The following is a 15,136-nucleotide window of genomic DNA, read 5'->3' on the forward strand; positions in this document are numbered from 1 at the left end:
AAATGGCCCTAAGAGTAATTTGGTAGTTACTTTACGTTTTGTATTTATAGCAGGACTATGTGAAGTACATAAACTGGTAAATATCATGTTTCTGTCGGTTTGTTCGAGCTAACAGGCAATAAAAATGTACATGTTAAATAAAACAAAGGTACCTAGTTAATAAAAATAATTTTAGAATGTTCTATAATTAAAAAAAACCGGGCAAGTACGAGTCGGACTCGCGCACGAAGGGTTCCGTACCATAATGCAAAAAATAAAACGGTCACCCATCCAAGTACTGACCCCGCCCGACGTTGCTTAACTTCGGTCAAAAATCACGTTTGTTGTATGGGAACCCCACATAAATCTTTATTTTATTCTGTTTTTCAGTATTTGTTATAGCGGCAACAGAAATACATCATCTGTGAAAATTTCAACTGTCTAGCTATCACGGTTCGTGAGATACAGCCTGGTGACGGACGGACGGACGGACAGCAGAGTCTTAGTAATAGGGTCCCGTTTTACCCTTTGGGTACGGAACCCTAAAAAGATAGAGTTAGACCAAGATAAGTCTGCATCGATTTTGTTAGCACACAGTGCAAGTGTTATTAATGAATTTCATAGAAGTTTGACGTTTCAAATACTACTTGCATTGCGTGGGCTATCAAAATCTTTGCAGACTTATGTTGACCTAACTATAATAATATGTATCATTAGTAATTTCATATTAACCGGTTAATATGGAAACATAACCGGTTTTGTAAAGATCGTCACTTTTTTGCAGATGTACATTTGTTTAGTTTATTGTACATATTATTGTTATTTCGCTCGCACAAGTATTGGCAATCAATGAAGTAGCAGAGAATGCATAGCTGTACAAACCAAAATAAACCTTAAAACAAAACACGTATGGCTCATCGGAAAACTATAATACAATTCTTTATGCGTCAAATTTATTAACTATAGACCGACCGCTTAAACGAGTCCTCGCCTGCGCGGTACGGGGGCGACGGGGTAGGACGACTAAGGGTGGCGGGGAAGGTGCGGGCGGGTGTACGCCTGTATAAGGAACAGGATCGCGTTGAAATGGAAAAGGTTGAGAACCACTGGTTTATAAGTATAAGCGCCACTTGCACCATCCCACTAAACCGGGTTAACCGGTTAAACCTGGAGTTACCATGGTTACCAGTACAATTTGACACTGGGTAACGGTTTAACCTTTTGGACGCCAACGACCGATATATTCGCACCGCAGGTTCAACGCCAAAGACCGATTAATCAGTGACAGACCACAGAGCTACATAGACCTACGTGCATATGCATAAATTTCTGTTTTGACACTTCGGTGACGTGGCGTCCGAGTGACAGCTTTTGTGTTTGACACGGCGTCGAAAAGGTTAACCGCTTATCCCCGGATTAGTGTGATGGTGCAAGTGAGTCTTGGCCCAGTTGCACCAACCATATTTAACAGATTGATTAAGGTCAAACAGCCGTGTAATATGAAATATCCCATACAAAACAATTTAGCGAACGCTTCAATGGTGACAGACGTTTTGGTGCAACCGACCTTTAGGGCCCCCCCACATCTGGCGTCTTTCGAGCGTCGGCGTCTACAATTCTATGGCCGACGTCGACGCAACGTCGACGCAGCGTCGACGCAACTGCGCAGCGACGTCATTTTTCATAGCGCTGGACCGACGCCGACGCTCGAAAGACGCCAGATGTGGGGGGGCCCTTAGTCTCATAAACTTACTAGCGACCCCGGCTTCGCACGGGTTAACACACCTAAACCTTCCTCAAGAATCACTCTATTGATACGTGAAAACCGCATGAAAATCCGTTCAGTACTTTTTGAGTTTATCGCGAACAAACAAACACACAAACAGACAGACGCGATGGGGGACTTGTTTTATAACTGCGAGCAGAAAATTAGTTTCTCCCATTTTCGATGTATTGCGTTATGTTTATTTTGGTTTGAATAATGATCATGATCGTTGTAAAGTATGAGAATTTTGTAATAAAATAAATGTGACACTTTTTATACTTATTTGTTTTATTTCGTTTATTATGTTTCATCCTTTCTCAATAGGGTATTACTGCAATGTTCTGCCGCCAGAGTGCAGCACTAATTTGTTTTCACCTCAGCAGCTCGAACAAGGGTACTTTGCTTCTTAAAAACAGTGAGCAAAATCGCATTTTGCTCACTCACTGAGTCATTTTGTTTCACTCAGTGAGCAAAATCGCATTTTGCTCACTGATTGAGACAAAATGACATTCAAGTGACCTTTATAGTCAAATGTCATTTCAACATGCGGGGTCTAATACAAGTTCTATATACTTGGGTTCTATTATCTCTGTCCCTCTAATAGGTATGTTCTCACTGCTTAGGGTGAAATATTTTGTGTACTACACGAGATCAAAGTTATTTACATCTCGTGCGCTTTTGAATCCCTTACTACGCTCAAGATTCTAAATTAGATCTATTATAGAATCTTTCGCTTGCACGGGATTCAAGAATTAAGCACTCGAAAAAATATCAAACTTTGATCTCTTGTTGTACAAATAAGTATTAGTAAACCATAGAGTAACTCATACATACTAGACCTAATAACAGTTTTTTGACAAGTTTTCACTATGACATTGATGCACCAAGTAGTTTATAGGTGGCTACCGCGAAACGCGAAAATCGAAATTTCTTTATCTGCCTCTCTATCGATCGGATAAGCAAGAGTGATAGAGAGGCAGAAACCGAACTTTCGATTGTCGTGTTTCACGGTAGGCCATGTGATAGACCTAGTGACGCATGATGTGTCATTGATGATGTCAATGAGGTTTGTTTACTTTATGTGCTAGTGACTTACGCAGCGCTTTGCCTAATATTCCCTATTTAAAAAGCATAAGTCTCATGTATAAACAGCAACATTCTAACTGTCCATCGGTGGACCTTATGCTTTTGTAATAAGGTTTACCGATAAACAGTTCACTTCAGTGTGGGGGATGGCTTCACGGTACGTTACAATGTATCAATCAAATTGACATAAGTATTTCACACGCATATGGTTTTACATCTGAATTAGGAGCATTCCACGGGCTGTCCCGTACAAACGCATTTTATTTCCTGTGTTGCGACTTTTTTTTGGACATTTAAAGCAGGCGATTATTGTTCTCTGCATATTTTTGACCATTTGTCATAGAAAAGGAAACTCATATACCTACAAATCTTCAGAAAATACGCGTTTGTACGGGCCAAACGGTAGACAATTTCATGGAATGCTCCATTACTTCATTTATGATTGTTTAAAGAACTCGTGTTCGAAAACTTGTTACAGATGTAGTGCATAATTGTTTTCATTTGACAAATTCGTATTTGTCATGCTACTTCAGTCAACATCAGTACTTTTTGTACCGAAACTGCCAGCAATAGCAAGACACGTTCGTACGTTTCCGAGAAAATACGATGGAAAATAATTAAACACTACATCTGTACATCTATTGCAACAAAAGGTTTCTCGCCCGTATGGATTTGTCCATGCGTATTGCAATTGCTTGAATCCGAAAACTTATTTGTGCATATAACGCAAGAATATGTGTTCTCTCCAGTGTGTGTTCTTTTATGAGAACTTATCGACAACAACTTAAACATATTATAGTAGCTTTCCATGACCGATTGCCATTTCGAGCAATGCTGAGTTAGAATACGTGAGTGACCCGTATTTATTATACTAAAACGAGTCACTCACGAAATTTTCCTAATAAAAAAAAAACTATTTACAACCATATATTTATAATCGTATAGAAACTTACTTGGTCCCATATTATTAGTGTTGTGAATAACGCTCGAGAATTTTAAAGGTTCGAGGCTTAAAGACTCGCCTTTGAGGCTTAAACGCCTGAAAGGCGGCAAAGACGATATCTTACATCCATACGCGTAAAATAAATAAATACAATTCCCAAATATAGTCGAGTCTTCAAGACTTACGAGTCTTGGGTCTTTAAGCCTAAAAATAAGCGTTATTCACAACACTGCATATTATGCATGATTATTAGCTACAATATAACATAAATGGGGTTTAATCGCGGAAATTTTCTCCAAGACCACGGGTACAATGCCGTCTTCGAAACGTCGGAGGTAATTTTAAAACTTAATACGCGATTAAGTCTAAATAACACTTGTCAGGCTGTCAGTCATTGGGGCCAGAATGTCAAACACTAGTATAGTTAATTAATCATCAGTAATCGTCGTTTTGGCACAGAATAACTAATAGTACTACCGTACAAAAAGGACACTTCCTACAAAACCGAAGTTTGACAGCGATTTAAGGACTAATCATGCTATCCCTTTCTAATGTATAGCAGTAGCCCTTTCGTCTATTTAGGGTTGCCAAAATTCAACCGACCGAACTGTTGAAAAAAAAGCTATTTAAACGTTAGGTATTTATAACATATATGCGATATTAAATAAGTAATAATTTAGGTCATTCACCCCGAGTGGCACCCAAAACGCCAATCACTGTTCAATTGTTCATCATATTTTGTTAACTATTAACTAGCTTATATTCATAAAATTACATAAATTAACTTAATTCTAATGAGAACACAAGTAAAAATATTTGGCACAGTGTACATAATTTGAATAAAAATGGATACTTATTACGTATAAAACAAAATCTTAATTTTTAACAAGCAGAGACTGCGAACGATGCTATCCAGAGGCCGTGAGTTCAAGTCTCACCCAAGACAGTATTTTTTCCACTTTTAAATTTAAAACAAAATCATCGGGTAAGCTTTTATTTAGTTTCACTTGACCGTTGTCTGTCTGTCTGTCTGTCTGTGTGTAATCAAATATTGCAAGTTAAATTTGATCCACTTCCCGGTTTCCGATTGAGCTGAAATTTTGCATGCATGTATAAATCGGATGACAATACAATATTATGGTACCATCGAGCTGATCTGATGATGGAGACAGGAGGTGGCCATAGGAACTCTGTGATGAAACAACGCAACCTAACTGTGTTAGGGGTTTTTAGAATTGTCTCGATGAGTATTTTGATAGCATACGCAGTGCAAGTGTTATCATAATTTCATAGAAGTTTAACGCTTAAAATAACACTTACACGGAGTGTGCTATCAAAATCGTTACACTTACTTTCGTTGCAAAAAATACACAAAGAAAACAGAGCAAATATAAATTTTGTATGTGAAACTTCCAGTTTTTTTTGTTTTTCGTCTTATACGAAGTATATGTAGTTAGACATTTTATTTTCAATTGATTTAAACTATGTTTTTAGTAAAGCATGAACTCTTCGTCTCTAGTGTGCACTCTACACGAACGGAGGTTCCCCTGTGTGACAACTATATTTTCTTGTTTCACACATGTTGTAATAATTTACTTCAGTCTACAATCGTTCATGCATATTTGCAGGTAGTTTTCAGTAAGGCATGAGCTCTTTGTCTCTAGTGTGCATTTTGGCGTGACTTACGATCGCCAAACGTGACTTAGGAACGCGCTACCGCACACGAACGGACGTTCCCCTGTGTGACATATGCATTTCCTTGTTTCACACATGCTGTAATGATTTACTAGTCTAAAATCGTTCATGAATATTTATAGGTAGTTTTCAGTAAGGCATAAGTTCTTTGTCTCTTGTGTGCATTTTGGCGTGACTTCGTAATGCTGCCGGCTTGCGGAACGCGCTGCCGCACACGTTGCATACGAACGGACGCTCCCCTGTGTGACATCTGTAACAGGCATTTATAGCTTTTTATTTTTATAATAATTTAATAATAATTTCAGCCTTAATTATTCATAGACTTAATTTAGATAGAATTATTTTTTCATAGACGGTAAATATGGAAGAAATTTCACAAGTATCAAGACTATTCAATCCATTTTCTGTGGTGTTGTCGCAATCTGATTTTTAAAAACTACCTTTTATCAAGCGCTGCAGGCTTTTCTTGGTCTAACTCTAGTACCTAATACTGGCAAAAGTGACTCACCTGACATGTGAGACGAGATCGTTTTTCTGCACGAAAGCCTTCTCGCAGTGTGTGCACTGATAAGGTTTTTCCCCTGTGTGTGTACGACGGTGATTCTTTAGGGTTCCTGACGCTGCGAATCTGTGTACAAAAATTACAGTCAGTGAGCAACGACCTACAATTACTAAGGTTAGACAAAGATAAGTATTAAGTAACTAAAGTAACTACTAAAAGTATGAATAAAAAATAGGTAGTAAGCTCCAAACGGGCTTACAAATGTTCAAACAGTTACTTTTTTAGGGTTCTGTGCCTCAAGAGGAAAAAACGGAACCCTTATAGGATCACTCGTGCGTCTGTCTCTCTGTCCGTCTGTCACAGCCTATATTCTTCGAAACTACTAGACCAATTAGGTTGAAATTTGGTACACATATGTAAATTAGTGACCCAAAAATGGCCATGTAACGCAAACAAATGAATTTTAAACATGGGGCTACTTTTGGGGGGTAAATGAGAAAGTTAAGAAATAAAGTTTTTCAAACTATGGGGTCATCCATTAATTACGTCACACGAATTTCTAGGTTTTTTGACCCCTCCCCCCCCCTCCTTATCACAGTTAACACACTTGGTCACATTTGCCAAACCCATCCCCTGTAATGTGACGTCACATTTTTTCTACGAAATCGCCAAATCGAATTAAGTAAGTACCTAAGTATTATTAATATTTTATCAAAATATTTTTGACGATATAAATATTAATAATTTTATAACCCAAAACTGCTTAGGAAAGAAAATTAAACGAATAAAAACGATTATCGTTGTAAAAACTTGTTATTTAAATGTATAGCGAATAAAATAATTTAAATAAATTTTCTGTTACTGATGAAGTTAAAGTGACGTCACAAAGTTTGTGTCTCCCCCCTCCCCCATGTCACAATATGTCACATTTTCTTGACCCCCTCCCTCCCCCTAAACGTGTGATGTAATTAATGGATGACCCTTATATCGTCTTTTATATCGTATCGTATTTCAAATATATATTTTTTACAATTTTAAACGTAGGTTAGAAGTTATTTAAGTGTTTGGGCTGGGTTTAGATACCTCATGTGACACAGATCGCAGGCGAAAGGCCTCTCCCCGCTGTGCGTCCGTCTGTGTTTGACCAGGGAGGAGGATGTCGTAAACCCGTTACCACACTCGTCACATATGAACGGGTGTGCGCCGCTGTGTTTTCGTGTGTGGGCTACTAGCTCGCCTTTTGACACGAATCTGTAAAGAAAAACATTAAAAGATAAAAATGTCCATTGACAATATATTGTGATGAATCCTGCTGATTTAAAATCATAGAAAACAAAAAATACGAGTATGATAGTTCCTTATTCCCGTATATTTTGTAAAACTATTTATTTATCAGTAATAATTTCCAGCAATGTTGAAAAAAAGGCTCGACAAGTTTCATCATTCACGTCATGAATATTCGGCTACACGTGCTTTTTGTCGCGGAAGTCGCGGGCACACGCTAATAAACTACGGATATCATTTCAGCTGTGAGTGCTTACGATCGTGTGCAGTGCTCGCACGTGAATGGTTTTTATCCAAGGTGACGGTGCATGTGTTGGGCTAAATTAGTTTTCTCGCTAAAGCCACGGCCGCAGGAACACATATGTGTAGTTTCAAAGCAAAAATAAGATACCTGTAACAGCTCTTTATATGGATATGACCAAAGCTTTCGATTTCGTTGACCATAAAATACTATTGACTAAGTTATACAGATATGGAATCCGGGGAAATGTTTTTAGTTTAATTGAATCCTACCTAACTGGGAGAAAGCAATATACTCAACTGGACCATATATGCGTCAAGACCAAAAATCAAGTAACGGCTTTATCCGATCTCAGAGAAATGAAAGCAGGCGTCCCGCAAGGCAGCGTTTTAGGACCACTCTTATTTCTCATTTATATAAATGATTTCCCATTAGCTATCGAGGAACCCATGCTTCTCTTTGCTGATGATAGTACCGTCATATTCACAGGAGAAGACTTACAGACTTACGAGACAGAAATAAACAATTGCTTAAAATCGCTTATTGAATGGCTCAACAGTAACAACCTTCGTATTAATTTAGACAAAACCAAAATAATGCATTTCAAACAAAGAGTAGACAGAGTGACGGATTTAAATGTATCATATAACGGACATATAATTGATGAAACTGACATAACAAAATTTTTAGGATTAAGCTTAGATAATCAATTAACATGGAAATATCAAATTGACCATATATGTAAGAAACTTAGTACATTTTCATATGCGCTACGTCATCTTAGGAAAGTAGTTAACCAATCCGCTGTCATAACTTCCTATCATGCTTACGTCACGTCAACTTTAAGATACGGAGTAATTTTCTGGGGGAACTCAACAGACAGAGATTTAGTATTTAAAAGCCAAAAAAAATGTATACGATCCGTATGTGGTTTAAACATAACTGATTCATGTAAAGCTTTATTTACTGAATTAAGAATATTAACTCTTCCATCCCTTTATATATACGAAACAGCATTGTATGTGAAAAGTAATATAGGTCAATACACAAAATTTAACAGTGCACGTAAAATTGACAACATAAAAAATAAACTATACAAAACAGCTCTTCTCTCAAAAAGTATATTCGGAATGGAACCCCGAATTTATAATAATTTACCAGAAAGCATACGAAAACTACAGGACCTACACATATTCAAAAAAGAACTTTTCAAATTTCTAGTAAATAAAGCATATTACTCCATAAAAGAATATCTAGATGACTATGACATATGACATAAACATTAATTATAACCATGACTAATGATAGATTTTTATTTTATTTGAATTATATTTTATTGGATTTAAATTTAAATGTAATGTACTTAATAATAATTTTAACTGTATTAATTTATTTTATAAGTTTTGACATTTGCAATATTAATTTAGGTTTTCACTCTCTTTGACATTTGTATGCCAACCGGCAAAACATAGCGCTCAATGTACCTATATACCTAAGACCATGTATACCTATGTTTCACAAATAAAGCATTCTGATTCTGATTCTGATTCTGAAAAAGTCCCACATTATCGCTTGCCATAAGGACGCTTTGACAGGTTATTCGTATAAAGATACAAGCAAATCTCGCCTTATGGTAAGCGACAAGTGGGACATTTTAAGATTTTTTTTATAGGATTCAATACATATATGGCTTTACTTACCTCTGAGTACAGTGTTCACATGCGAATTGTTTCAATCCAAGATGGCGGCGCATGTGTTGGGCTAAGTTCGTTTTCTGGCTGAAGCCACGCCCGCAGGTGGAGCACAGGTATGGTTTTTCACCAGTATGTGTCCTGAAAGTTTTTTTTTTTCATACAAGTAGGGAATTTTTTGTCTACTCGAAGCGCTGGTGGCCTATAGTGGTAAGAGCGTGCGACTTTCAATCCGGAGGTCGCGGGTTCGAACCCCGGCTCGTACCAATGAGTTTTTCGGAACTTATGTACGAAATATCATTTGATATTTACTAGTCGCTTTTCAGTGAAGGAAAACAGCGCGAGGGCAAACACAATAAAGGCCTAATTAGTTTACCCTCTGGGTTGGAAGGTCAGTTAGCACGTTAGCAGTAGCTTTCATAAAAACTAGTGCCTACGCCAATTCTTGGGATTAGTCGTTAAGCGGACCCCAGGCTCCCTTGAGCCGTGGTAAAATGCCGGGATAACGCAGGGGAGATGAAGATCATCATCATCATCATCATCTCAGCCATAAGACGTCCACTGCTGAACATAGGCCTCCCCCTTGGATCTCCATTCGTACCGGTTGGAAGCGACCCGCATCCAGCGTCTTCCGGAAATGAAGATGATGAAGGTTTATTACACAACTAACCTCATGCATGAAGTTTATATTTAAACGAAATATTATTTATTCGGATGTTTGTTGCCTTTATACCTATATGTTACAAGTGCATTTCCGTTATTAAATTATCATTTTTATCAATTATCAAGTTATTAAATTATCAAGAAATAAAAAGTACAAAACTTTGCCCGCGAAAAGCTAGTGTGAGCGAACCGCAGTGACGTCACTCGTTTCAACAAATTGTTAAGACCAACCAAGTGGAAGAGATGGCATTATGACCTGACTCGCCACTAAGTAGCAAATCAGTTGAGATCACACCAAGTGACGTCATCAGTTCTGTCCTTCTGTCGAATATTCAAGTGTTCAAAAATTTTCGACATATTAAATATTCATTTATAATATTATGGGTTTATAAAAGTATGTTTATTTTTTCTTGTGTTCAAACGGTATAAATAATGATTTAATAAAGTATAAAAAGTCACGCATGAGGCTAATTAGGGCTTGGCAGTCAAAGGGCTAAAAGAGCCATTCTGGTTTACAATCATCATCATTAGTAGCATATGAAACAACACTCCAACTTTTCCAAAAATAGAGATATATCTTGGCAGTTTGAGTTCAAAGGTCTTTACAACAACTTTAATAGTCCTATATCTAGTAGTAGTAGTAGTAGTAAGTAGTAATCACTTTATTAAATAATTTTTTAGCTTGTAAGATTTTACTATTGTATGTATGTTAGTTTGTAAGGTATGTATCTATGGGCCTTAGTTGCCTGATAATAAATGATATTTGATTTGATTTGATTTATTGCACACAACACAGATTTACATAATATAATTAATATTTATAGAAATAAAGGTACAAACTTATCCCTGTAAGGGATCTCTTCCAGTAACCTTCCTGTAGAGGAGGAGAGAATTCATACAGGGTGGCTAAAAATTAATTGCATTCCCGTTGCCAGGGAGGTTTTGAGATTGTAATTGAGCAACTTTTAATCATAATCAGACATAGGGTTCTGTGGGGCAAAATTTATTGACAGCTAGGGAGTTCCTATATCGATAAACTCAACTCAACTATCGATACTTTTCCCTAATACTAGTGACCGCCTCCCGTTTCGTTTGTAAATGTATATTATTTGTAGTATTATTTCAGGGTCGATGATAAAGTTTACACAAAGCCTATAATATAATTACGATAAGTGAAGTTTAAAAAGTCCCTTCAATATAAAGAAAACGGGAATGTAGTTATTATTTTGTTTCATGTTATCTTTGAATAAAAAATTATTTTTACAAACAAAACTTGGAGCGATCACTAGTATATGAGAGAAACATCGATAATTGAGTTTATCGATATAGGAACTCCATAGCTGTCCATAAATTCTACCCCATAGAATCCTATGTCTGATCATAATCATAATTCTTTATTTGTCAGAATATAGTAACAATAGGTCCTAAATTATTATCAGAGCTCGGCAGGGGTGAGCCATTTTGACGTCACTTAATGTCAAATGTAGATATTAATATAGATACACCTTAGAAAGAAATATGAAAATAAAACTTTATTTATTATAATTAAACTAATATGACAATGACTTAAGTACAAATAAACTTTAATAATAGCATATGTATGGATATACATATTATTTGAAGTGGTTGACTAAAAAAGCTTGCTATAAAATTCATTTGTTTTAATGGCGACGTAAAGATCGTAGCGGAAAGGCGGCCTAAATAAAATATTTTTCTCAAAAATGGACGGCAAAGTCGACTTTGCCGTCTAAAAAATAGGTCGCGAAGCGCGTAGTTTATGGTCAGTCAAAAATTAAAAAGTTAAAAACATTGCAGTCTCGATTTTGGGACTGCAATGTTGCATACAAATTCCATTATTTGTCGAGTTCCAAACTTTTTAAAAGTTGAAATGACCATATCAAATGAAGGCACAGGCCCATTAAACAGCCAAACAGATGATTAGTACCGCGACTATTTAGATGTCTCAAATAGGTTGGCGTATTTTTGGCAGAAAAATACACTTCTATTTTTTTATTAAAAAAAATAAAAAGGCGGCAAGGGCTTTTTTCTGTCAAAATATATATGTAAGAACGTTGCTTTTGTAAAATATTTCTATGATATTTATATTTCTTGCACCATTTTTGAGAAAAGCACTATATATGACTCGGCTGGAAGGCTACTTGCTGGCTTCGGATTCAATTAAACGGACTCCCAAGGTCGTCCGTTTAAAACGAATCCTCAGCCTGCAAGTAGCTACTTCCGAGCCTCGACAATAATGTACTATTTTTAGTTATTAAATTACACCACATATACCATCGAATGACAAGGCATGTCCACGTTGTGCAAACTCTAAAAACAGCTCACCCCCGCCGAGCTCTGATTATTATAAACAATCCTTGTATTCAGCATGCAAGCAAACATACAAATCTACTTTACGACCTACTCTACTTTGGCTGTGTCATACATTTTGGCTGCTCCAATTTCTATGGGAGGGTAAAATTTATTTTCGCCACTTCCAATAGTAAAAGTTGCTCAGTATAATCCCAAAGCCTCCCTGGCAACGGCAAATGCAGTTATTTTTTAGCCACCCTGTATATAAAGACTCTTTTTGATAAGCTATCAGAGAATGATACTTTTGAAACAGTTTCATATGCAACTTTTGAAGCTGACTGTACAACAGATTTGTCATAACTATATATAAAAATGTTACCTGACGTGATCAGTCAACGTCGACAGCATATAAAACGACTTATTGCAATACTGGCATGAGTGCTTCTTATCAATCTTATGCAAATCCTTATGTATCTCCAAACTTTCTTGCGTCGCAAAGTTTTTCAAGCAAAAGTCACAAGTGAAACCTTTTTCATTCGCATGTAACGTCACCATGTGGTTGTCTAAATGTGCTTTATGTTTAAATTCTCTTTTACAACTACCGCAAGTGTATTTAACATCGTCCTTCCGTTCGTGGATACTTAAATGATTCGTCAAACCGGACTTACTTATAAATTTGCGCATGCATAAAGAACATTGGTATTTCTTGTCAATAACTTTTTTTTCTTTATGTTTTCGTTTGTGTAAGTTCAGGGAATTCGCCGATTTGAATTTCTGGTTGCATTTTACACATTTGTATTTCTCTTTTTCTATATTGTCTATTTTGTTGTTGTCTATAGACATTACAGGCGCTTCAAATGTGTCTTTATCTATCTTAGGCTCAAACTCGATAAGTATAGATTCTGCATCATGCTCTGAATATTCATTATCAAAATTACCGTCTTCAACAAAATCATTATTTATTTCCTCTTTAACCAAACTTTCATTTTCTTCTTTTTCTGATACTGTTCCTAGGGTTATTATATTCGCTTTGGTATTTGAAAATAGTGCGAATTCATTGAACAGTGATACTTTTTTAATTTGATGAAAGTTGAACACATGTTTATCTAATAAAGCTATTTCAGAATATTTACTGAAGCAAATAGAACACTGGTACGGCTCGTCAGTGCTTTCTGACGCTTTATTTTCATGTTTTATCAAGGATAAACTTGACGGAGAGTCATCGCTAAAGAGTTTCTTCAACTTTGCCTCGACGTCCAAACATCGACTTTTAAAATAAGCAGCTTTACACAAAAACCTCTCGCATTTATCGCAAATTTGTTTAGGAAGGTTATCATCACTGTTAATGGTAATATTTGCAATGATTTCAAGTAAATCAGTCGCAGATTTTCCGTCTTGCAATTTGTTAAACACTGATCTCATATTGGCACCTTCGCACATGCAAGTCCTGCATATGGTAGTGGCATCTAATTTATTACTTTCCATGTTAATATGAATGGCTTTTTGTGTTAATTTTTGCGAAATAATGTTTTCCAAAACTCAATTTAAGGTCTCAATATAATAATAACACTCAAATCACTGAGTTCTCTTCTGACTGACGCGACCTTGGCGTTGGCGAGCATGACAATTTGGTGTGTGTTCAGAAAGTAAAATTTATTTTTCTTGGATATTCAAATATAATTGTCATTATCAATGTTTGAATTTTGTCATAATTAAAACTGATTACTGACTTTATATTATTAACACATAAGTCTCATAACACATTGAATTAAAGTTTTTGTAAATACGAATATTCATTTCATTTTAATTATTATTTAAAAATCCATGTCTCAAACATTTCACACAGGTGTGTATTAAGCACCTATTTTAAGAAGTGCTATTTTTAGCTACATCACCGTATTTTACAGTGCATTTTATTTAATTAGGTTAATGTGTCAATTCATGTGTCACTTTTTCGTGAGGTGGACTATGAGGTGTACAGTTATTAGGTTATAATTTAGTTATAATAACTATTTTTGCCTAAAATTAAAGAAAAGTGAATAAAAATGAAGATCCTCACAAACGAGAATAATACCTCGACGCTGAAATTATTAATTGCCGCCAACTTGGCCGGCAAAAAAGTGGAATTGCAAAATGTTTCCTTTGAAGGTAGGTTTTTCTTTTACTCGCCGATCGTATTGGATTAGAAATAGTATTTATTTTGGAAATGCATGCAACTTTAATAATATTCTATGGAATGGATACTGGATAGTACTAATCACATAAACATTGTAAATAGATACAGTAACTTACACAATAAGAATGGAATTACAAGACAATTTTGAAGGAAAATTGCTACATAAACTATTTTGTATTAGCAACTCAATATTGCGTCAGATTTCCTTCTTACTGAACTGCTTCAGAAAAGATTCTAATAAAATATTTGGAATTATTAATAATATGTGACACATCTTGTACATTAGCAAATCAGCAAATCTTTTTGTAATTGTAGAGGTCATAAACTATCTTTTTGTAATTGAAGAGGTGACAGATTCAGAAATGTTCATTTTTTTATTAATTATGTGGCAAATTTAAAAAAAAAAAATTGCTTCTAAAGGTAGTGCAAGAACTTGGAAGATTATTATGATTTTCTTATCATTATTATATTTAATTTTTTTAAACAATCAACATCCTTATCTTTTTTCAGTATCTTGACATAAACATCTGCATCATTAGCTTCAATTTTATGTTTTACAGTAGGACCTTGTTATTACAGAAGCAAAATTTTATGCCATAAAAGTCACTTAGTTAAGAAATAAACTATTAATGATTTTAAGATTTATAGATATTCAATCAAATGTTCTATGAGTCGATATCCCTTCGCGCCTACATTTTTCAAATACGCCGCCTTTTTCTACTGACAAGATCTGCTTGACCAACTATAGTAACCTCGTAAGTCCCGTGTACTTGTACAAATTATTATTATTATTTGTATGTC

At 35.7% G+C, this 15,136-nt stretch overlaps 2 protein-coding genes across 2 annotated transcripts in view; one reads left to right on the plus strand and one right to left on the minus strand.

The window, feature by feature from the left end:
• Positions 1-2,045: 2,045 nt before the first annotated feature.
• LOC134677021 (zinc finger protein OZF-like) lies at positions 2,046-13,670 on the minus strand. The gene is made up of 5 exons (XM_063535437.1): positions 12,539-13,670; positions 9,196-9,327; positions 7,054-7,221; positions 5,977-6,096; positions 2,046-5,718 (listed from the first exon to the last, which is right to left on the minus strand). The coding sequence occupies exons 1-5, from the start codon at positions 13,642-13,644 to the stop codon at positions 5,598-5,600; spliced, it is 1,647 nt and encodes a 548-aa protein (XP_063391507.1). The 5' UTR covers positions 13,645-13,670; the 3' UTR covers positions 2,046-5,597.
• A 441-nt stretch (positions 13,671-14,111) lies between these two features.
• The window catches only part of LOC134677131 (methionine--tRNA ligase, cytoplasmic), a 32,596-nt gene continuing 31,571 nt past the window's right edge, over positions 14,112-15,136 (plus strand). Inside the window, exon 1 of the mRNA XM_063535590.1 lies at positions 14,112-14,307. Within this exon, the coding sequence (XP_063391660.1) occupies positions 14,205-14,307 (103 nt within the window). The 5' untranslated portion in view covers positions 14,112-14,204. The remainder of the gene's footprint in view (positions 14,308-15,136) is intronic.

The sequence above is a fragment of the Cydia fagiglandana genome, chromosome 25 (assembly GCF_963556715.1).
Source record: "Cydia fagiglandana chromosome 25, ilCydFagi1.1, whole genome shotgun sequence".
Taxonomy (NCBI): domain Eukaryota; kingdom Metazoa; phylum Arthropoda; class Insecta; order Lepidoptera; family Tortricidae; genus Cydia; species Cydia fagiglandana.